General features: G+C 40.4%; 1 protein-coding gene across 6 annotated transcripts in view; it reads right to left on the reverse strand.

Moving 5' to 3' along the window:
* LOC130922430 (uncharacterized) overlaps positions 1-21,437 on the reverse strand; it is a 47,502-nt gene extending 26,065 nt beyond the window's left edge. The window contains exons 1-12 of one of the 6 annotated variants that reach the window (XM_057847232.1): positions 21,255-21,435; positions 19,555-19,617; positions 19,350-19,482; positions 4,848-4,865; positions 4,718-4,747; positions 3,928-4,644; positions 3,797-3,823; positions 3,667-3,714; positions 2,499-2,537; positions 2,250-2,306; positions 2,134-2,163; positions 1,760-2,052 (exon numbers count right to left, since the gene is read on the reverse strand). In XM_057847232.1, the coding sequence (XP_057703215.1) occupies positions 1,760-2,052; positions 2,134-2,163; positions 2,250-2,306; positions 2,499-2,537; positions 3,667-3,714; positions 3,797-3,823; positions 3,928-4,644; positions 4,718-4,747; positions 4,848-4,865; positions 19,350-19,377 (1,287 nt within the window). In that variant the 5' untranslated portion in view covers positions 19,378-19,482; positions 19,555-19,617; positions 21,255-21,435. The other 5 variants (XM_057847239.1, XM_057847249.1, XM_057847259.1 and 2 more) reach the window with 5 other exon arrangements.
* Between the last annotated feature and the right edge of the window lie 3,394 nt (positions 21,438-24,831).

The following is a 24,831-nucleotide window of genomic DNA, read 5'->3' on the forward strand; positions in this document are numbered from 1 at the left end:
TGTGGTAAGCAATTCAAATCTGCTGAAGCACCTAACAAGTTAACTACCTGTCTATTCTTCTCTATTCCACTGACTCGAGTACTGCTCAGAAAATTTCAAATTCTTTGACATACAACAAGTTCTTTTTAAAGTACCGGAAATAGTTACTTTCCCTGGTAACTAGTTACTTTTACTATGGAGTAATTCAGTTACTAACTCAGTTACTTTTTGGAAGAAGTAGTGAGTAATGTAACTAATTACTTTTTTAAAGTAACGTGCCCAACACTGGTAATTATCGGGCGACGTTATGGCCAAAGTGTCGGCTTTCAGGTAATTTATGCGGAAAACAGCCTTGCAAGCTGAGGCGATGGTCACGCTATTAAAGGGGTCAACATTCGTTTCTTTTAGGAAGGCATCCCGAAATTTTGGACACACAAGAGCTAAAATGTCCACGTTGTTCCGACATTACATCAAGGCTTCTCTTTTTAAATCGAACACACCTTTACACTCTGTGCTGTACCACTCGAGGAATTTCGATTGTTCTACTGATGACATACGATCGGCGCCATAAAATTCCTGCGGGAGGTATGGTCATACATAATTGATATTTGCTTCGGCTTCTGATATAGCCTGTTGATCGTTAACGTGTTATCCAGCATGAACGCTAACGCTAAACAAAGATGATTGTTTTGAGGGGCAGGACGGATAGACACTTCCGCTTTTAACGGACAACCTCACAATCCAGTGACTGTCCTAGTTTACGTCTACACCCACCGCCTCCTCTTTTATCTCTGGCAATTCTAATCACTATCTCCAAACTCGAATCACAAGAGAACCTCCCCGTTTGATTGTACTACTCTATCGAATAAATTTTGAAAGCCTTGATGAATGACATCTGAATCATCACCCACTTGTAAAATATCATGCTGACGGACATTTTCCCCAGGTAACTCAATTTGGATAATGTCTCCGGGTGCTGTAACCGCGAGTACATTGTCAACCTGCAGGCCAATGTTGTCATTACATTATTGTAAAAAACTGTAAAATCAAGGGGTCTGTCATTTATAGGTGGTATCCACTCCTGTCTTATTTCAATTGAGTTGAATTTTTCCCTGTTAATTACTTCACCTACTAACTGAGGTTCAACTCTCTCAGAGTTCCTGTGTTGATGAGCATTGTCTTCTATGTCGGGTGGGGGCTGCCCCTGGCCCGCAGGTGAATCTGTTTGCATGTTTACATCTCTCTCAGGATGCTCTGATGCAGTAGTAGGTGCGTACACCTGTTCCGAGGATGCTGCATTAGGATGCTCTGATGCGGTAGCAGGTGTGCACACCTGCTCCGCGTATGTAGCAACCCGATGCTCTGTTGGGGTAGCAGGTGCGCACACCTGCTCTGCGTATGTAGCATCAGGATGCTCTGTTGTGGTAGCAAGTGGATTTACAAGCTCTAAAGAGGTAGGAGATTGCTCCATCTCATTTTCAGACTCATGTGGTTGATTTAACTGTCTGAGTGCTTCATTTAATAGACTAAAGAAATCTACAAAATCATCAATCATGCGAATATGAAAAAAGGGGTCATCATCCAACTCAAATGAAAAAGACTCAGATTGATCCACCAAGATTTCATTGTTTATTTGTTCTACGATATTTTGCAAATGATGCAGCACGTCGTCAAAAACATCATCCATTTTTTAATGTTATTTTTTAATTAAAAAACAAATCAGAAAATGAGACAGCACCCCTTCACAAATCAGTTAAAAGTGATAAGTGCGAACGGTTACCACAACTTCATTGATCGTGACCGAAATCGATGGCAAGGGTAGTCCCGACAAGTATGCAGGATGTTCTAGGCGGTCTCGCCCAGGAAATGGCAGGTCAATAGGCTGGTTTTCGACCCTTTGTGAAAGGGGTGTCACAGGTGGTGGATGTACAGTGTAGCGACCCGGTGGAGACCTTGATTCCGGGGTTGTATAGAACCTTTGGCTATGTGTAGATGTTGATCCTGGTCTCTGGTGATCTCCGCAAGGGTTGTACAGATGCCTTTGGGGTTCGTGTCTTATAGGTCCCACTCCAGCTTAAATAGAAAAAAAAAAAAAAATACGATGAGTTTGATAAAAATAAAAATGTAATTTATATCAATCAGATTCGGACTTACGATAGTGATTGTGAGGACCCGCTGTAGGCTCTGTAAAATAACATATTTTAGTTTAGCCACCATTAACCCACCATCAATACATTTAAAATTAAAAAAAAAAAAAAAAACGCTCTTACCTTCTACCCAATCCCCAGATAGGTCCCCCGTCTGAGTGGTCACACCGGTTTGACACCCTAAAAAATATTCACAATGACTGGCAGATCAAAAAAATAAATACATTAATTAAATTTAAAAAAAAAAAGAAGTATAGCTGTCATTTATTCATCTGAAGTAAACATAACTATGTCAATCAAACACTAGATGGTGGTGTTTTACGATTAGCTGTGTTGATGAATGCTAACGTTTTAAACAAAAAACACACTTACAAATATTACCGTCGCCAATCCCAGCCTGTACTGCAGCGTCTGTAGAAAAAGGAGTGTAAATTATTGATAATGCAGGTCATTTCAAAAGTTTTTACTAGGGCTGTCAAAATTATCGCGTTAACGAGCGGTAATTATTTTTTTAAATTAATCCCGTTAAAATATTTGACGCAATTAACGCAGAAATGCCCCGTTCAAACAGATTAAAATGACAGCATTGTGAAAGGTGTACTTGTTGTGTTTTTCTGAGTTTTGTCGCCCTCTGCTGGCGCTTGGGTGCGACTGATTTTATAGGCTTCAGCACCCATGAGCATTGTGTAAGTAATTATTGACATCAACAATGGCAGGCTACTAGTTTATTTTTTGATTGAATATTTTACACATTTTATTAAAAAGAAAACATGAGGGGTTTTAATATAAAATTTCTATAACTTGTACTAAAATGTTATCTTTTAAGAACTACAAGTCTTTCGATCCATGTATCGCTTTCACAGACTGTTAATAATGGTAATGCCATCTTTGTTGATTTATTGTTATAATAAAGAAATACAGTACTTATGTACTGTATGTTGAATGTATATATCCATCTTGTGTCTCATCTTTCCATTCTAACAATTTACAGAAAAATATGGCATATTTTATAGATGGTTTGAATTGCGATTAATTGCGATTAATTACGATTAATTAATTTTTAAGCTGCAATCAACTCGAATAAAAATTTTAATCGTTTGACACCCCTAGTTTTTACATCTAAATATCTCGCCTTTAAGAGGATGGGTCTGCAACTAGTGAAACAAAATGACCGCGCTCCTTTAGGTAATTGTCTATGGTGTGGCAATGACGTCGGCAAATCAAAATGGCGATGTTCCGACCTTACATCCTTTATGTAATCGTCTATGGTGTGGCAATGACGTCGGCAAATCAAAATGGCGATGTTCCGACCTTACATCCTTTATGTAATTGTCTATGGTGTGGCAATGACGTCGGCAAATCAAAATGGCCGCTCTTCGACAGTTCCTCTTTTTGAGAAGTACGGTCTATGACGTGACGTTTGCGTATAAGCAATATCACAGTGGCGGGTTTTTAAACAGCAGTGTTTTTAAACATCAATGTTTTGTACCAGACTTGTTAAAGACAAATTTACTGAATCGTGAAGTAGACACATACTTACCAACACATAGTGGCGTTGGACCACCGAATCCTAGCGACACGTCGGCTCCTGTAAATATTTCGTGTTTAACACATGGGTTTAATCAAAATAAACATGTTTTTTTGATGTAACGTAAAATGATCGCAATTACCGTCAGACGGAAGGTCTACAACGCCAACTGTGGAAAGATGATCGTATATATATGTATATATATATATATATAATGAGCGAATTTATATATACTTAAATGTTTGATTTTCAATGAAGTGAACATTTACTTACACGGCGGATAATAAGGTTCTATCGTGGTCAGTCTTTGCAGCAGGTTCGGCGGGCTCGGGGTCAAAAGTCGCTGTCCGTACTCAAACGGCGGCTCCGATTTCACCGTCAAAGGGGGTGGCGGACTCCACGTCAAAAGTCGTTGTCCGTATTCAAACGGTGACTCCGATCTTACCGTCAAAGGGGACGGCAGACTCATTGTCGCAGACAGCTGACCGTACTCAAACGGTGGCTCCGATTTCACCGTCAAAGGGGACGGAGGACTCATTGTTGCCAGCCTCGGGCTGCGCTCAGTCGGCGAATCCGATCTCGGCATCAAACTTTGTTGAAGACGTTCCCAGAGCAAATTGACTGTCAATCGACATTCTGGATTGCACGCTGCCCCTTCGTGCGCGTAGTATGTTGAGGGGATGGCATCTGGCGCTACGCTTGGTTCTGAGAGGGCGTATTCCAGGTGTGTTGTGCTGGCACCCGGAGAATCTCGGCCACCCGGCAGCAACGCCGTCTCCCCCGTCACCTCTTCAGCCCCTCTGGGCGTAGCGGTGTCAGCAATGGCATCTGGCGCTACGCTTGGTTCTGAGAGGGCGTATTCCGGGTGTGCGGTGCTGGGGCCCGGAGAATCTCGGCCGCACTGCAGCAACGCCGTCTCCCCCGTCACCTCTTCAGCCTCTCTGGGCGAAGTGGTGACAGCATAATATTGTTCCACGTGATTTAGGAGTTCTAAAAATAGTGGCGTCAATTTCTGGTTTGTTTTAAATACAAAATAGTAATAAAGGATAAATATATTACATACCCTCATCTGTAAGACCTATTATGATGTCAACTGAGGAAAGAGTAAACATTTTAGCACTTTTTCATCTTTTAGAATGTTCGGGGCTCGTTTAAAAATGTGGCTCTAAGAAAATCTACTTAAAATGACTTACTAGCGTTTGATGGAATCTCTGGGGGGAAAAAAAGACACTCGTGTTAACACATCAGTTCATATTTTTAACTACAGTAAATAGAGCATACCTTTGTCAGACATATTTGCTTCAGCGGGCAGCGTTTGGGGTGCGCAGGAAAGAGACTGAACATCGCGATCGCGGCTTTATATAAGGTGTCCAGAGTTGTGAAACTGTATTGTTTTCAAAAAACTTGCTAGGACCTGATTTGTGATATAGCCATGCTGGCTCGTCTGATTCGCGGGGTTTCACTTATTCGAACGGTGCGGACCCCACCTGTCTCTTCATACTTCAAATGAAAAGATGTTTTTTTTAAAAAGCAGCCTAGCAACAGGTTTGTTTGAGCGATTTACATCTCAAATACATAATGAAACCTGGATGTTGTTCACCCTGCGGAAGCTCACCAAGCAGGTCTAGGCGCTGTATGTAAACTTACTCCTAAAAACAAGCAGACTACAAAATATATCACCTACCACAAATGTTTAATTATACATACAATTTGAAGCAGTTAGTAATTTCTTTGAATCAGATATCAGTTTGTCTGTTAAACACAAATATAAACTATGTATCTGGGTATGATCAGTAACAGAGTGTGCTTGTCTTAAAATATCCAATATTTATTTAATTTAACGTCTGTCCCTGTTATATTTTATTAATTTGTTTATACATATATACAATTTGAAGCAGTTAGTAATTTCTTTGAATCAGATATACTACTGTCTGTTAAACACAAATGTAAACTTCTATGTATCTGGGTATGATCAGTAACAGATTATATTGCAGCTCTATTGGTGTGTGCTTGTTTTAAAATATCCAATACTTTATTTAATTTAACATCTGTCCCTATTATATTTCATTTATTCGTTTATACATACATACAATTTGACGTAGGTAGTAATTTCTTTGAATCAGATACAGTATACTACTGTCTGTTAAACACAAATGTAAACTTCTATGTATCTGAGTATGATCAGAAACAATAAATTGCAGTTCTGTTGCTGTGTGATTGTTTTAAAATATCCAATACTTTATTTAATTTAACTTATCTCCCTATTATATTTTCATTAATTTATTTTAATTTAAAGTCTGTCCCTATTATATTTTATTTATTCGTTTATACATACATACAATTTGACGTAGGTAGTAATATCTTTAAATCAGATATACTGCTGTCTGTTAAACACAATGTAAACTTCTATGTATCTGAGTATGATCAGAAACAATATATTGCAGCTCTGTGGCAGTGTGATTGTTTTAAAATATCAAATACTTTATTTAATTTAACGTCAGTAGCTATTATATTTTCATTTATTTTAATTTTAGCTAAAGCTCTCGAGTTATGACGTCTGTCCCTATTATATTTAATGATTTATTTTAACTTAACGTCTTTACCTATTATATTTTCATTTCTTTATTATCATTATTTTACATTTTAGCTAAAGCCCTCTTGAGTTATGACGTCTGTAATGAAACTACATAATACAACAGCCTGTTTTTGTTTTTCCACCATCTTAATATTAAGAACACATTTGTCATTCCTAAACTATTCCGTACACATTTTAATATCTGCGGTGCCAGAAAGAGACAATGCAATATATGTTTCAAACACTAGATAGCGCCATTGTATCACGTTTCAGTGGGTGTGGTGCTAAGGTTTACAGGGGCGCGGTTTTGACAAATGTTAACACCTTTTCCGTGCCCACCCCGCTATAGACCCTACTCATATGGCGTCACAACCACGCCTCCGCGCCATATTGTCCGTCAGCTCGTCGGGTTTAAGCATTACCGCTACGTAAATTCCTCCTATTATGGCGTGTTTTTCTGCTCGTTAACATTAATAATCAAAATGGTGAAGGCGTGTGTGGGGGTTGGTTGCAGTAACAGAGAAGATAGACGGAGAGACTTGAAGTTCTACCGTATTCCAAGAGACCCGGAGAGGAGAGCGAGATGGACTGCTGCAATTCGACGAGAAAACTGGGCACCAAACGATAACCACAGATTATGTAGTAGTCATTTTATATCTGGTAAGATACATTTAATATATATTTAGAGGGTTTTGGGCTGACAAGCACAATTAAGATCATTGCGAGGCTAATCGCCGACAACATACAGTTTCAAATTCAAGATGTTTATATCTTCCGCCATCATTATTTTTTGAATAATATTTAGCTGGTACCAAGTGAAAGAAGCTGGCCTCGCCTCCGGATCATCAGTTAAACAGGTGTGTCCCAACTTTTTGCAAAAGGGGCCAGATTTGGTGTGGTAAAAATGTGGGGAGCTACCTTGGCTGATTTACGTAGAACAATATATTTAAACACATTTTAGCAAGCCCTTCTGTGTGTCACATTTGCTTTATTATAATTTTTTAAATTCATAATTTCAACAATCTCGCCTTTGTGGCGTTCTCTTTCAACACTCGGGCTCTTGCGAAATACTGCTGCTGTGAAATTAAACTAGCTTCAAGTTGCTATAATTTCTTGCTGCGTATCTTCCCTGTAATGTTGTACATGTCAGCGTGTCTTGTTTGGTAATATCGCGTTACATCGAACTCTTTGAAAACAGCTACTGTCTCTTTGCAAATGAGGCAGACACAGTTGTTGCGTATTTTATTGAAAAAATAGTCCAATATCCACCTATTCTTGAAGCGTCGGCCATCGCAGTCAACTTTTTTTTTTTTTTTTTGATTGTCGCCATTTTAGAAAATTGGAAGTAAAGGGTCACACGGGGTAATGTTGCTTAGAGTGCTGCTCTTAAAGTTTTTCGAAGTTTCGTGAGAATAGGCTGAGTTTCTGTGGACAAGATAGTTGTAGATATCAGGGTAGCAGATGTCAGGCAGAGACGGGGAAGACAGCGGGTCGAAAAATATCGATTTAGGCATCAAATATGGATCTGGCAAATGGATAGACTGAAGCTTTTCCACATAACGCCTTTTATGCAACGCATCCAATGAGTTTACAGCGTCTGAAAGCACCGGGGCTTCCATGAATTGCACTATAAATTGCACGACAAATTGAAACCATTGAGAATATGGATAAACAATGACGGACAATATGGCGGCCGGATACAGCGACACGTCATTCTGTGACGTTGGTGAGTAGGGTCTATAGGATGGTTCAGGTAGAAGGGGCGGAGATTCACAACAGGTAGTAAGACATGTTTCAGATCAGTTCCAAATGGGATCGCGAGGATGCAACACCTTTAAAAAGACTCTCTCTTCAAAAAACAACAATGGTAGTAGGCTACTTTTTAACTACTATTTGTATGCTTTTAAATACATAGTGCATGTTAACTATCAAAAAACTGTCAGGCAACTATTTAACTATTATTTGTATGCTTTTAAATACGTTGTACATGCTAACTAAAACTTAGAAAACTTAAAAACACTGTAGATTCAAAAAATGCTTGAAATAGCGCTCACACAAACTTTTACAAACTTTTAGCCCAACAAAAACTGCCTGAGCTAAGAAAAAACTCAAAAGCAGGAGAATGACACGCCGCGCTCTGCTAAGGTAAGCTAGTCAGAAAATGACCATTTAGCATTGCTTGAAAACTAACCTATTCGCACCACACCTACAATGACCATGTGTTCCGGTTTTGAAACTGCCCAGACATGTCTTGAAAACCGGTCATACTGACCCCTGCCCTAACCCACCCTAACCTTTCTTTTCAAAACTTCAAAGGTTCATTTTCACTTCAAACACTTCCGAACATTCCAAACATTCCGGAACCCCCACCCATAACCCCACCACACTTCCTCCGAAACTGCCCTCGGGGGGAAACACCCCAAACACCATAATAATACAAACCATTGTCTTCTTACAAATTTCAAAGGAATATTTTCACTTCAAACACTTCCGAACATTCCACACATTCCGTAACACTTCCTCCCGAACTAACCTCGGGGCTAAATACCCCCATAACAGTAACAACAGGTGCTAAAGGGGGCGGGGCTTAAATATCATTATCATTTGACAGGTGAAAAATGGGCGGGGCTTAAGGATAATAAATCATTCAAAAGGGGCGGCTTAGGGTCATAAATGTTATTTTGACAATTATTGCAGACTGTCTCCTATTTTGCCTTGGTTGTAGACCAGCTCTGTAGCCTCAGCTAGGTACTCCAGGGGGCTTGGGAGTTCACCCAGCCACCCTATATGTGTTTTGTGGACTTGGAAAAGGCATTTGGCCGTGTCTCCCAGGGAGTCTTTTGGAGGTGCTCTGGGAGTATAGTTCACAGGATCTCCTCATACGGGAATTTTGATCCCTGTACGACCAGTGTCAGAGTTTGGTCTGCATTGCTGACAGTTAGTCGGATTCATTTCCAGTGAGAAATGGACTCCGCCAAGGCTGGCCATTGTCTGTTAATAACTTTTATAGACAGAATATCTAGGTGCAGTCGAGGCGTTGAGGAGCTTTGATTTGGTTACCTCAGTATTGAAGTGGTTCTGTTAGCTCCATCAAGACATGATTTTCAACTCTCAGTAGAGCGGTTCCTTGCCGAGTGTGAAGCAGTTGGGATGTGAATCAGTGACTATGAATCTGAGACCATGGTCCTCAGTCAGTATTAAGTGGAATGCCTATACAGGTCAGGGCGGAGGTCCTTCCCAAAGTGGAGGATTTTCAATTTATTGGGGTCTTCATAAGTAAGGGAAGAATACAGTGAGAAATGGACAGCAAATGAAAGTTAGTTCACACATGCCCCTGCCCTGCAAACGCACACACACACACACACACACACATATATATATATATATATAATGTTATGTACTTACATTTATATGTTCACTTTATGTAGTCTTTTGATATTAGTCAAAGCAATCATGCATTCACATTCTGGTTATTTTTAACATATAGCATTTGATGTTATAAGAGTAAGCTCAGTTATCTTAGTCCTTTGAAGACCATAAAGGTGTAACATGAACCCCCCTTAGGGCCCAAGTACACCAGATGCATGATCGTTGCGATTCCGGTCCGACTCCGGTAAAAGATAGCGCCGGAGCCAATCCGTTCCCATTATATTCTATTGTTCAACGTATACCGGCCGCGTCAGTGCTCCGTATTGACTGCGGACTATCTCCGGCGGGCCACCGGTATAGGCTATAGTCCGGTATAGGCTGGTATAGGCTATTTTCTATTTTTGTTGGACACGCATCCGACAAAATGGGCGGAGCTGGGCCTGGACGTAACAGCCCAGTTGCTTATTCAGGGTTTCAACACCAGCGAACATGGACGAAGAACGTTTCATCATGGAGGTGGAAAGTCACAAAGTGATATACGATGCAGCAGATTATTATTATAAGCATTAAAAGAGAAGCTGCAAGGTGTCCTATTATGTGTGTTTTTCTGGCAATGATATCAAACACACGACGTGCTGAGTGGAATAAAAAAGCAGCATATCTGAAAGTGGCTCCACTGCAGAAATTCTCATGCCCGGCGCACACACATTGACGGTTTGTATACAGAGTCGAGGGGGAAAAGTACGAAAGAGAATAAAGAGACACCCACAAGTTTCGACCTGGTGGTCTATTAAAGGCGTTTCTCTTTCTTTCCTACATTTTACTTGACTTTTCATTGAAAACCCAACAGTTCGCGCTGGGCACAGGAATCTGCAGTGTTGAGACACCAATTCCAAGTACGCTGTTTTTTAGTTCGTGTAGTATATAATTCGCTATCCATTTTATAAATATTACAGAATATTTAACAGTTGTTTATAACAGCTCTATGAGATGTTATGTGCCATAAATTTTAAATGTGCACAAAGATGTAAACCCACCGACACAAACAAGGGCATAATAAGGCCCCGCCCCCCTACCCCCCACACACGGAGCCCTGATCTCAACATGATGCAGTCAATCTGGAATTAAGAGACAGACATAACTAAAATATCAATATGCAAAGAAAAAATGTGCTCTCTCTCTCTGCTTCTCTGATGAGTATAGACTCCGTGTGTTTTTCGTTTTTTTAAATGGCACATTATAGCGCGCGATCATGCGAGCACTCACGAGGGAACGGAGTTATTTGCCTGTTTTTGACATACTGCGTGGCACACAGTCAACACTGAACCGGCCCGGAACCGGAACGATCATGCATCTGGTGTATTTGGCCCCTTAGTCTACTCAAGTCTTTGTTCATCCAATCAGGGGAAGTCACAAGACAACCCCCAGAACTATTCTTTGTTGACCAATGGTTTGAGTGAGTAAATTAAACGCCCACTAGATTGTAAAATGTGAGGTATATATTGGGAGTCAAATGCTGTAATGTGTGTGCCTCATTCATTAAAACATGTATTTATTGTTTGACCGCACCCTGAGACTCTCAGTATTTGTGTGTTGACTCCGTTTTTAGTAAAGCCTCCAGAAAACAGAAAAAGAATGCGCTGCATTGAAGGTACGAGGTCGAGAGCCAACGCCAACAATATACATATACATATATATACATATGCATATATACATATGCATATATACATATACATATATACATATATATACATATATATATATATATATATATATATATACATATATATACACACATATATATACACACACACATACATATATATATATATATATATATATATACTGGACTGTCTCAGAAAATTAGAATACACAATATTCTAATTTTTTGAGACAGTCCTGTGTATATATACAGGACTGTCCTGTATATATACACAGGACTGTCTCAAAAAATTAGAATATTGTGTATTCTAATTTCCTGAGACAGTCCAGTATATACAAACTCACCGGCCACTTTATTAGGTACACCTGTCCACCTGCTCGTTAACACTTAATTTCTAATCAGCCAATCACATGGCGGCAACTCAGTGCATTTAGGCATGTAGACATGGTTTAAGACAATCTCCTGCAGTTCAAACCGAGCACCAGTATGGGGAAGAAAGGTGATTTGAGTGACTTTGAACGTGGCATGGTTGTTGGTGCCAGAAGGGCTGGTTTGAGGATTTCAGAAACTGCTAATCTACTGGGATTTTCACGCACAACCATCTCTAGGGTTTACAGAGAATGGTTCCGAAAAAGAAAAAATATCCAGTGGTCGGCACTTCTGTGTATATATAAATATACAGTATATGTGTGTGTATAGTATAATCGAAAGAGAGAGATTCCACTGAATTAAACCATTCTATTTCGTGTTTAGCACAAGGATGAATGACGGGGGAAAAAAACAAGGCAAAAAAATTCCCCTCTGGCGATGCAACAGTCAGAATAAAATAGAGGAGTTGGAATTGCAAAATATGATGGGCTTTATTTATCTTTGACCTTTTAATCGATGAATTGAACTTTTGTTTTAACCACTCAAAGAAAGTTATTGTTTGTTGTATTTTTAAAAATCACACAGTATTACAACATTATCCTCTTAAAATTAGACCCAAGCATAGACATTGCCCCGAATTAATTTGCCTAATCCCAGCCTTAAATCAAAGATCTCCCATTTCAGGAATTTTTCTAAACAACTCTTAGTAATACTCTTCTTTTCCAAGAGAATGAAACATTACAATAAAAGCCCGGATGTGCGGCTGTTTGGTGCTTATCCTTTATTTTTGTGCCAGTAGGAGACTTTCTGCGGGGTTTCTAATCCACTGCTGTCAATACAATGTGGAACAGACTAGAGCTCGGTCAGTGTGGTCAACTTGTAGCTTCTGTCTGGGCAATAGTCTCATCCAAATATTATGAAAATATTTAGAGGATTCTGGTCTTTCTGACATCTGAAGAATAAAAATAACGAAAAAGGTAAAATTCAATGCACAGTTGTTACTCACGGATTGACTGCTGCTTTATATATAACTCGGCTATTCAAAACATTTCACTAAAATTCATCCTACAATCATCTTTCATCATTTAACAATTGTAATATCTTCATTTACTTTGCTCGCAATGAAAAAACACAGAAGAGAATGGGGAAAAAAATTAAATCATTATCATTTTACACAAAACTCCAAAAATGGGCCGGAAAAAAGTATTGGCACCCTTTGAAAAATCATGTGATGCTTCTCTCATTTCTGTAATTAACCGCACCTGTTATTTACCTGTGGCACATAACAGGTGGTGGCAATAACTAAATCACACTTGAGGCCAGTTAAAATGGATTAAAGTTGACTCAACCTCTGTCCTGTGTCCTTGTATGTACCACATTGAGCATGGAGAAAAGAAAGAAGACCAAAGAACTGTCTGAGGACTCGAGAAGCAAAATTGTGAGGAAGCATGGGCAATCTCAAGGCTACAAGTCCATCTCCAAAGACCTTAATTTTCCGGTGTCTATTGTGCGCAGTGTCATCAATAACTGTAAAGCCCATGGCACTGTGGCTAACCTCCCTAGATGTGGACGGAGAAGAAAAATTGACGAGAGATTTCAACGAAACATTGTGCGGATGGTGGATAAAGAACCTCGACTAACATCCAAACAACTTCAAGCCTTCCTGCAGTCCAAGGGTACATCAGTCTCAACCCATACTATCTGTAGGGGTCTGGAAAAGGGACTCTATAGTAGGATAACCAGGAAGATCCCACTTCTGACCCAGAGACATTAGAAAGCCAGGCTGGAGTTTGCCAAAACTTACCTGAGAAAGCCAAAAACGTTTTGGAAGAATGTTCTCTTGTCAAATAAGACAAAAGTAGAGCTTTTTAGGAAAAAGCATCAACATATGAGTTTACAGGGGAAAAATCCAAGGCCTTCAAACAAAAGAACACGGCGGTCCCACAGTCAAACAAGGCGGAGGTTCCCTGATGTTTTGGGTTTGCTTTGCTGCCCCTGTACTCAACTGCTTGACAGTGTACGTGGCATTATGAAGTCTGAAAACTTCCATCAAATTTTGCAGCATAATGTAGGACCCAGTGTGAGAAAGCTGGGTCTCCCTCAGAGGTCATGGGTCTTCCAGCAGGACAATGGTCCAAAACACACTTCAAATTGGTTTGAGAAAGCACTGCAGACTTCTAAAGTGACCAGCAATGAGTCCACACCTGAATCCCATAGAACACCTGTGGAGAGATCTGAAAATGGCAGTTTGGAGAAGGCACCCTTCAAATCTCAGAGACCTGCAGCAGTTGGTCAAGGAAGAATATTCTAAAATTCCAGTAGAGCATTGTAAGGAAATCAGTGATACCTGAAGCGGTTGTTCGCAATTATTTTGCCTAAAGGTTGTGTTGTGCTACCAAGTATTAGGCTGAGGGTGCCAATACTTTTTTGTGTAAAATGATAATGATTCAATTTTTTTTCATTCTCTTTTGTGTTTTTCATTGCAAGCCAAATAAATGAAGATATTACACCCAAAGCATTTGTAATTGCAATCATTTTCTGAGAGAAATTGAGCATTATCTGACAAAACTGCAGGCGTGCCAAAACTTTTGGCCTATGTTGTATGGAGGAAAACTACGGTATTTTATTACATTCATTCATTGCACAACGATGAGAAAAATAAACGATGATATGCCAGTTACCTTTGTTAATTCTAGCACCTCTGCGTGATATTCTCCAGGATGAATAGTGGAAGTGCAAATTAAGTGTAAAAGAGAATTGGGAAAAAAATCTTTGTTGAAAATGATGTCACCAAAGTGTAAGTCTGAAGAAAAATAGGGTTGTGAAGCATGACGACAGCATGGGAATCACCTTCCACCACAAAACCCCGCCGTGTTCACATGAATAAGAAAAAAAATCAATGAAAATCAAATCATTGCTTTCGAATTTGAGTTCAACACAATGATTTACAAATGCACACACAAGGACACCCCCACACAGACCTATACAACAGGCCGCAACAAATATGATGGTAAATGGTAAATCTTGTGGCACACCGATTGACAAGAAAATTTGAAATTGGCACTCCACACCAAAAAGGTTGCTGACCCCTGGCGTACTGTCTTTCATGAACAAAGTACGATTTTTTCTTTAACTCTTAAAGTGCCTATGACAGCAAAATCCATGTTTGCTTCATATTTCACGGGGTATTTTATGCTCCTGAATGAAATGAATCGCTTGGATGTGTGTCGAAGCGGTCGATTTATTTATTCAGTTTTTTTAATCCCACACCGTGAAAATGAGTGACTTCCTGGATTGAGGAAGAATGCGAATTTGACGTCAACCGGGTAATCATCTCACAATACAGCCATTACCATATAGCATGCAGAAGGACTGCGGATTCAGCTGATTTTGCGGATTGCAGGCTGTTTTTGCTGCACTAGGGAGAGATGTGAGCCTGTTTGGGTAGTTAGCCAAAACAAGTCAGACAACTGTGGGACCATTGGACCGACAAGAAAGTGAGTAAACTACGTGTTTAGTATTATGTCAAATACTGAGATTATGGCCCACGTTTTAATAAGGAAGTGGCTTGCATTTTGTGGGTGACAATGCTTCCCGTCCACCGAGAACAACTGGCAGCTTGTCACAATCCATGGTCAATTCCACCACCTCGGTCCTCTTTGTGTGCCCGCCAATAGACCACTATCCTCGGCTTGGGCCCGGGCAGCCACACGTTCCTCTGGTGTCGGCCGATTTGTCTGGCGGTCATTCTCCAGCTACGTCCCCGGCAACGAGCACTCCTGCCCGTTGCAGCAGCTGGGGAACAACCAGCCGAAACTTGCTCGCTTTGTGTGAAAAATGGACCAAACCGACGGGAGTAACATTGAAGAGCAAGTCTCGTCAAGACATCATTAAGATTGCCAAATGGAAAGGTCAGCGATTGAAAAAAAAAATTGAAGGACCACCAAGACGTGTGTGTTTGGAATCGAGTGGCCACATGAAGCGGTGACCCAGTCGGCCAAAAACTGCCAGCTTTTTATCACTTTATGTCGTATTTTTGGTTGGTACACTTCATCATTTATTGTGTACTGTTTGCTGTGAGTATGACTTATTTACGTGTCACACTTCAAGTATATAAAGAATAAAGCACAGGTTTGGTGTCAAAAGAGTTGTTTTGATGTTTCATTTTCAACAACAGACAGTTCACACACGATACATCATCACTGATTGAGAGTGCCTCGGTGCTTTTATGATAACGTTAACATCAAGGCTTCCAACGCAGTTTGGGAAGTTCCATAGACGCCAGATATCTGCTATGGCTTCCAACTGGCTGGTTGTAAAACACGGCAAACAAATCGGGCTGGAAGACTTTGCAGACCTCGGACAAAACGCTGGATGCAGTGCTCGATGTCAGTTTGAAGCTAGCCGCCACAGCTAGTTGGTTTTCACCCGAGGCTAAAACTCTATGCGGCATCAAAAGTTGGACAGACCACCTCGAAACCGTCTTCTGCATCGCCTGCGCCTCAACATTTATATGATCAACATTTATTCAATTTTGATGAGCTGAAGATCCACATTCAAGCGTTTCATCTTGCATTGTTTATTTTTTTCTCCGTCAAACTAGACAAGAGGAAGTCAACAAGCATGCCCCAAAACCATACAAACATAACGCCAAACCTCTCTAGTGGCTTGGCGGTGAATTACAGAGCAACGAGTCACCTGGCCGGAGAACCATCGAATGTTGAATGACGCTGTAGTCGCTGTGCCGTCACCGCAACGTGGGAGCATAACTTAGGCTTCATGGGAAATTCGGATTTGGGCTGCACAATTTGTAAGGAGGTGGGATGGGGATGAAACTCGCAAAAGAATGGGTTTATGTTATTTATTGTAATCCCTGATTTTTTTGTTTTTTTGTTTTACAAGTTAGACTGTGTAAGTCCCACAGCATGGCAAGGCATATATGTGTTGTTTTCAGCACCATTTTCTATGTATCTTCCGGGACCTGTGCCCATCTTGTCATCCCTGCGCTGTCATATGTACTTTGCATTCCGGCACTTTATGATTTACAAATTAAGCACTGCCTATGCTAAATCCTTTATAAATACTGCAGGTCAAATTACAAATAGCAATTACACATACCAAGACAAATACATTATAAATACAAATCATATTAATCAGAATATTATAATAATTACAATAATGTGACAGTTGCGTTTTGCATGCTGTTCCTGATTGCACTGTGTGACTGTTGCGAGAGTGAGAGAGGTGCAGTTTTAACTTCCTCTTTTCAAGTTCTGTTGTTGTTGGCGTCGGCTACTGTTATGTTGAACAAGTTCTGAAATAAATGATTAAAAACCTGACGAAGCAGGTGCTGATGTCACAATAATAATAATTGTCATCTAACTTTGAAAGACTGGCGAATGGAGGTCGTCGGAGGACCATTTAGATTGTAGACATATTCCGGCCCTATTGTCGAGCTAGTTTACTGACGTGCACACCATGCTCATATTTCTCATATTTCCATCTTAATTTCATCACCTTTTTCCTATTTTTGCCACCTGCACAAACCTTCTTTGGACCCATGGTGATCCACCGTGCTGCTTGCGGAAAAACAATGACTTCACAATGCTGTTGTAAATCGTCGCATTTCGAGCATGTCGAGATATATCAAGATAAAAAAAGAATATGTGAAAGAATGGCGCACGCTGAGTGCCTAATTTGTGAATCATAAGGTGCCGGAACGCAAAGTACATATGACAGCGCAGGGATGACGAGTTAGGCACAGGTTACGGAACATATGCAGAAAATGGTGCCGAAAACAACACGTAAATGCCCATTTGCCATGATGTGGGACTTTTTTTCTTTCTTTTCTTTGTGCTTTTCTGACTCGTTTTGAACATTCTTCCTTCTTTTTGAAAAAAGACAGTAAATGCAACTGTCGTTTTGGCATGTTAAATACTGTTTGACCCTGGCTGCTTGCTTACCAGATGACGTAAATTTCAAAGGCTTTTTTTTTTTTTTTTTAATGTTAGGGGCGGCATTTGTTGGTCCAGCTTTTCAGTGCATCAAAACATCTCCGACTCTTTCAAATGACGTTAAATTTTTACAAACAACATGCATATCTTGGGATTTGTTCTGTAAATGAATTTATGCATATTATTATTTTATCTTATACTGTAATGTCCGTAATAATGTGTAATATTCTGATATGTTTTCCGAAGCACCCTGAAGTGCACACAATTTTACTGTTGTTTTGGTCACGTGATGGGGTTAGTGCTGTTAGCTCCATGTGTTAATAAAGAAACAAAGTTGTCAGCATGTCGCGTGTTTGATACCTTTGTCAACAAAAAGCTCAAAACGAGACACTCTGCAGGGTCCCTTTAAGAGACACTGGGACTGTAGAGCTGTGAGTAGTAGGAAGCGAGGGGGAGACGGGCAAGAAACAAAAGTTCGCGGTCAAACATGGCAGCAGTCCGCTGTATTTTTGTTTATTGTTTCCACAATAAAGTGGAGAAAGCCATCGATGACTACTCTCCTTCTTTCCCCCCTATTCGGGGCTATTACAATGCATTTTTTTAAAAAACGTTTTCATATTATTATTATTTTCTATACACGAGAGGTGCAGGATCTGCCCAAATAAGTCCCGGAACACAGGGAGGCCAAAATCAAGAGGTGCCGGATCTTGATCCAGCAAGATCCGGCAAAAATTAACCCCTGAGCACGCTGATGAAAACAACAACAAAAGTGGGGCAGGGGGAGAAAGAAATGTCCCTTATTAGATGGCATTCTTGGGGACAAACAATTGTTCGCCCACTGCTTATGCTCGACCTCATAAAGACGGCGAGGAGGGGCATATACATAAGAGCAATGCAGGTAAGTGATGTCGGTGTTTTTTTAGATTGATAAACTGCCGTTAACAGTGGTACCTCGACATACAATCGATTCGACACACAATCTTTTTGACATCCGATGTAAAATTTGACTCACCATTAATTTCTACATCCCACGACATGCTCGATTTATGACAGCGCCGCAGTTTCTCTGCTTTCCCGCAAGACAGATGCATGGCGGATTTTCTTGTGAGATAAATTAACATGGAATCCAACAATGTTAGTGCAGGTGGTGAAAAAGGAAAAAGTGAGCCTCCCTGTTGAAATGAAGATGGAAATGATTTTAAAAATATGAGCGTGAGGTGCGCATCCGTGAACTGGCTCAACAATACGGCCGTAGATGGTCTATAATCTTGGCTGTCCTCCTCCGTTCGCCAGTATTTATGAGTTTAGGTGACAATTATTATTATTGTAACATCGCCAAAGAAATCACCAGCTTCGTCAGCTGAACAAGTTAAAGTAAAAAGTCCTCCCCCACTCTGACACTTCAGCCACACGGTGCGTTCAGGTACAATACGCAAAAATACATCTGCCACATTAGAACCCGATTCATAACATTATTACAGGTATTATTATTATTACTAGTATCATTCCAATTTTTATTCATAATTTATTTGTTTTGCTCTGTGAAATTGCTATTTGCAATAGTACCATTAGTATTTATGAAGGATTGAGGGTAGGTTTTCGGGCTGTGGAACAAATTAATGGATTATGTATTCTTATGGGAAGATCCTGCTCGACATACGACCGTTTGTATTTACAAACAAGATCCTGGAATTAATTAACTTCGTATGTAGAGGTACCACCGTACTGCCTAATATATAATGGTATAGTCATGTTGATTCCTTACCTTGTAGGTACTTTCTCGAATGTTGCATGTTTGTTGCTGCTGTCTCAATTTTATGACGTCAAACACTCCACTTGCTGGATAATGCCTCCGTTGCCACAACAACCTGTTAGATGGGTCAATAATCTGGCCTAGTCTGAACAAAAAATGTGAACAGTCAGCCCTAAAATTTGGATTTGAGGACAAACCAGATTGGAATAAGACATACCAGCAGTCTGAATATTGCCAAAGATAAACCACAGGGTGAACATGCAAACAAAATAGCCACAGCCTGGAATTGAAACCACAAATTCAGAACTGGAACAAGGATGCTTTAAATACTTGTTTACCATGCAACTTCCTTTCGGTACACAAAGCATAATCACGTTTGGCATGACTGTGCAATCAGGATTTTCTTGCTCCGGATAAGTTTTCCTTTTTGGGCTTTATGTTTGTGCTCAGATTCGATTAAAAGAATCCCAGTCAAAGTGAATTACTGTCATGTTCTTATTGATTTCTCTTCAATGAAATGTTTGTCTTCCCACTGGAACTTCTGGCAAGCTGGAATGTAAATCACTTTGAATTATTTACAAGGTTTTTGTGGATGTGAACCTTAATCAAAGGGAAATAGGGTTTTGTTATTTGCCGTGCGAGAGACTTTTGTTAGCGCCAACAGATGGTGTTCAGATATGAAGGATTTATTACTTTCCCAGATGCTAATTCTGTTATGAAAAATTACTGCCACTCACATTTACACCTGCATCACATGCAGTGGACCAGAACGACTACTAAAAAAGGAGGAAGATTCATTGCAGCCACCACATACGATAATAGCAGAATAAACAGTTTTACCTTCCACTGTCTCTTAGTATTCACTTTACATGAACGCATGTATCATAGCATTAGGACAAAAGAGGTGGGATGCAAATATCAATATATAATATAAACTACAGTATATCTATATATCCTATATATAAATGGAACTTTGTCTGTGTGTGGGGGTGGGGGTGTGTTCGTTGTCTATGGACTTCGAAATGCCCGGGTGGATTTTAACAAAATTTTACACAGTTGTACTGTATGGTCTAGGAGTGTTCTTAGTTGGGTTCGATCTCTGTAGGCCTTCATTTAGTGCGAAAAATTCATTCAAAATAAATTAGCATAGAAAATCCCTGATTGTGGAGGCGACGGCGTTGTCCTTTAGGCAAAAGACGCCATCTCTTTTTACGCTTTCATGTCGAAAATTTAAATGTGCTGTGATGATACGTTGTGGCTTTGAGTACTCCACAACCAGACGCTGGATTTTCTAAACAACAAAATAAACTAATCTTCTGGACTGTTGCAAAGGGATTCATTCCGTCCTGATATTCATACTGTAGCGACTAGGGGTGTCTATTGCCTCATATCTGGTGGTACGATTCGTATCACGATTCACAGGTCACGATTCATAATCAGTTGCATATATTGGACACCTAGTTCAAGTATTGCTATCTTTACTTTTTGGGTAGATAAATAGTTTTCTTCTGTGAATCAAAAACGGTTATTCGTTTGCGGGGATTTTATTATTGACATATTAAATCCAACCAAACTCAAAGCCATTGATGACTTTACTGACACAATGTATATGGTAAATGGTGTTACACTTGTTTAGCGCCTTGCGACCTTTTAAGGCCCTTAAAGCGCTTTACACTGTCAATAGTTCCTCTTTATACTCAACAATGACAAAACCAAGTAGAATAACGTAACACAGTGCCACCCTTATCGATAATATATTTACCAATGTCATGGATGGTCAGGTCAACAGTGGCCTGTTTATATGTGACATAACTGACCACTTACCGGTTTGTACCATGTATGATTGTGATCTTCAGAAAAAAAAGATCCAGTGGTTACTCTAGCCAAGCGAACATTAAATGAAGAAACAATACATACCTTCAATTACAGTCTCGCACAGGAAGAGTGGAGCCCGGTTTATAAAGGATCGTGCCTATGATATATTCACCCTCTTATATAGTAAACATTGTCCTGTTAAAGAATATAGTGTCAAGGAAAAAAGGACAAAAAGTCCTTGGCTCACAAAAGGAAATATGAATGCTTACAAAAAGAAAAATAATTTATAAACAGTTCATCAAAGCAAAAACAAAAGAGGCGGAACAGAGATATAAAACATACAAAAAATAAGTTGACAGACATCATTAGAACAAGTGTACTATAAAAAAAGATTATATGCAAATAAAAATAATATGAAAGCAACTAGGGATACATTAAATCATTTAATTAAACAAGGATCTCCAGCTCGATCATATCTTGATTATTTTACCGATGGAAATGGGAACATCCATAACATGAATGATATCGTTAATGGGTTCAGTAAATTTTTTACAAATGTTGGCCCTCAGTTGGCTGCGGAAATTCCATGCCATACTGTTAATAACTGTCACAAAAGGATTAAAAGAAATCCATCCTCAATGTTCCTCACACCTACAGACGATAAGGAAATTATTGATATTGTATTAAAATGTAAAAGTCATCTGTGGATTATCATGATATCAACATGTTAGTAATAAAAAAGATTATATTTTTCATTGTAAAGCCCTTAACATATTTCTGGAATGTATCACTTCAGTCTGGTTGTTTTTTTCCCAAAAAATGAAAATTGCTATAGTAATACCATTATTCAAGAGCAACGATAAACACAATTTCACAAATTATAGACCAATCTCTCGATTGCCCCAATTTTCAAATATTTTAGAAAAACTTTTTAATTCTAGACTTGAAAAGTTCCTATAGAAACATTAAATACTAAATGCAGGACAATATGGGTTTACGCAAAAAATTACTTCAATGGCGATAATTGAGGCAGTAGAGGGAATTACTAATGCACTCGACCAGAATAAATATGCGATTGGTATTTTTCTTGACTTCAAAAAAGCCTTTGACACAATAAATCATTCAATCTTACTTGAAAAATTAGAAAAATATGGTATTCGGGGGGAAGCTGGGGACTGGGTGAAAGGTTATTTAACAGGCAGGGAACAAGATGTCAACATCGGCTCTTACTCATCAGATAAACTGGATATTTCATGTGGGGTTCCACAGGGGTCAGTGTTGGGGCTTAAGCTTTTCTCTGTGTATATAAATGATATTTTTAATGTATCCCAAGTAAAAAAGACTAATTCTGTTCGCAGATGATACAAACGTTTTTACAGTAGTGATATTTACACTGAACTTGTAACTACTATAACGCGCACCCCAAATTTACTTGTAAAATTTAGGGGAAATTATTGTACCCGTGTATAACGCGCACCCTGATTTTAGCACCAATAAATAGAAGAATACAAGAAAACAGAGCTTGTGTACAGACCCAGGAATGTCATTTTACTGACTGGTGAAACACAGCACAAGCAGAGCACATTGGTAGTTCAAAACATTACCGTAAACTAACAATATGCACGGTAATAATATGATCTGACAACTTCTCAAACTTACCAAAATCCAGGAGAAAACAAAACAGATGTGACTTTTCTTTTAAAGGCTGCTGTATAACTTGATTGTTTCATCATGATGAATAAATGTTTCTTCCATGGATTGATACGGTAAAATAAAAGTGAGAACCGACGTCGGAAATCGGAACGAGCGCATCGCTACTGTAAAAAGAGGAATATATTGTTATTTGGGTTTGAGTTTCCTGAGGGACAGATATAGTTGACGGACACAGGAAGTCTGTGTTGTGTTACGTTTGTTATGGTCCGAGTTGCCGAGCTGCAATAAACGTTGACTCAAATGAGTTCAAGAAACTAAATTCTGTGCTTTATGAAGAGTGAAAAAAGCAGAATTTAACACAGACGAAATCATTCGACCAATCAGAGTTAAGTATTACCGAAACAAAATGATGACGTCATGTACCGTAATGGTCGGCAACGGATCGCTGCATACGTTTTCTTCAACACAACATGGCCGTGTCAAAAAAAAAAAAAAACGGTCTTTATATATATATATATATATATATATATATGTCTCCATCCCTGTACCCATGTATAATGCGCACCATGATTTTTCAAGTTGATTTTGGGGAAAAAAAGTGCGCGTTATATTCGGGAAATTTTGGTAAATAAATTATCATTGAAAGTCCCCTCAGTGAGTCATCACCTTATCGTGGTGGAGGGGTTTGCGTGTCTCAATGATCCTAGGAGCTATGTTGTCTGGGGCTTTAAACCCCTGGTAGGGTCAGCCATGGCAAGCAGGTCCTAGGTGAGGAGCCAGACAAAGTATGGCTCAAAAAGACCCCTTATGATCAATAATATAAATGGACTCGGGTTTACCCTGCCCGGACGCGGGTTACCGGGCCCCCCTCTGGAGCCAGGCCTGGAGGTGGGGCTCGAAGGCAAGCGTCTGTTGGCCAGGCCTGTCCCCATGGGGCACAGCCCGAAAAGGCAACGTAGTTTCCCCTTCCCATGGGCTCACCACCTGTGGGAGGGGCGAAAGGGATCGGGTGCGTAGGAAGTTGGGTGACAGTCAAAGGTGGGGGTTTTGGCGGTCCGACCCCCAACCTGCAGAAGCTAACTCTTGGGACATGGAATGTCACCTCTCTGGCAGGGAAGGAGCCTGAGCTCATGTGTGAGGCAGAGAAGTTCCGACTAGATATAGGCGGACTTTCCTCCACACACAGCTTGGGTTCTGATACCAATCCTCTTGAGAGGGGTTGGACTCTCTTCCACTCTGGAGTTGCCCACGGTGAGAGGTGACGAGCAGGTGTGGGCATACTTATTGCCCCCCGGCTTGGCGCCTGTACGTTGGGGTTTACCCCGGTAGATAAGAGGGTAGCCTCCCTCCGCCTTCGGGTGGGGGGATGGGCTCTGACTGTTGTTTGCGCTTATGTACCGAACAGCAGCTCAGAGTACCCACCCTTTTTGGAGTCCTTAGAGGGTGTGCTGGAGAGCGCCCCCTCTGGGGACTCCCTCGTTCTCCTGCGGGACTTCAACGCTCACGTAGGTGATGACAGTGAGACCTGGAAGGGCGTGATTGGGAGGAACGGCCCCCCGATCAGAGCCCGAGTTATGTTTTTTTATTGGACTTCTGTGCTCGTCACGGATTGTCCATAACGAACACCATGTTCAAACATAGGGGTGTCCATATGTGCACTTGGCACCAGGACACCCGAGGCCGCAGTTTGATGATCGACTTTGTAATCGTGTCATCGGACTTGCATCCGCATGTTTTGGACACTCAGGTGAAGAGAGGGGCGGTGCTGTCAACTGATCACCACCTGGTGGTGTGTAGGCTCCGCTGGCGGGGGAAGACGCTGGCCAGACCTGGCAGGCCCAAACGTATTGTGAGGGTCTGCTGGGAACGTCTGGCAGAATCCCCTGTCAGAAAGAGTTTCAACACCCACCTCCGGCAGAACTTCTCCCTTGTCCTGGGGGAGGTGGGGGACATTGAGTCCGAGTGGGCCATGTTCCGCACCTCCATTGTTGAGGCATCCGATCAGAGCTGTGGCCTTTCAGGCATT

Source organism: Corythoichthys intestinalis, chromosome 1, assembly GCF_030265065.1.
Source record: "Corythoichthys intestinalis isolate RoL2023-P3 chromosome 1, ASM3026506v1, whole genome shotgun sequence".
NCBI lineage: Eukaryota > Metazoa > Chordata > Actinopteri > Syngnathiformes > Syngnathidae > Corythoichthys > Corythoichthys intestinalis.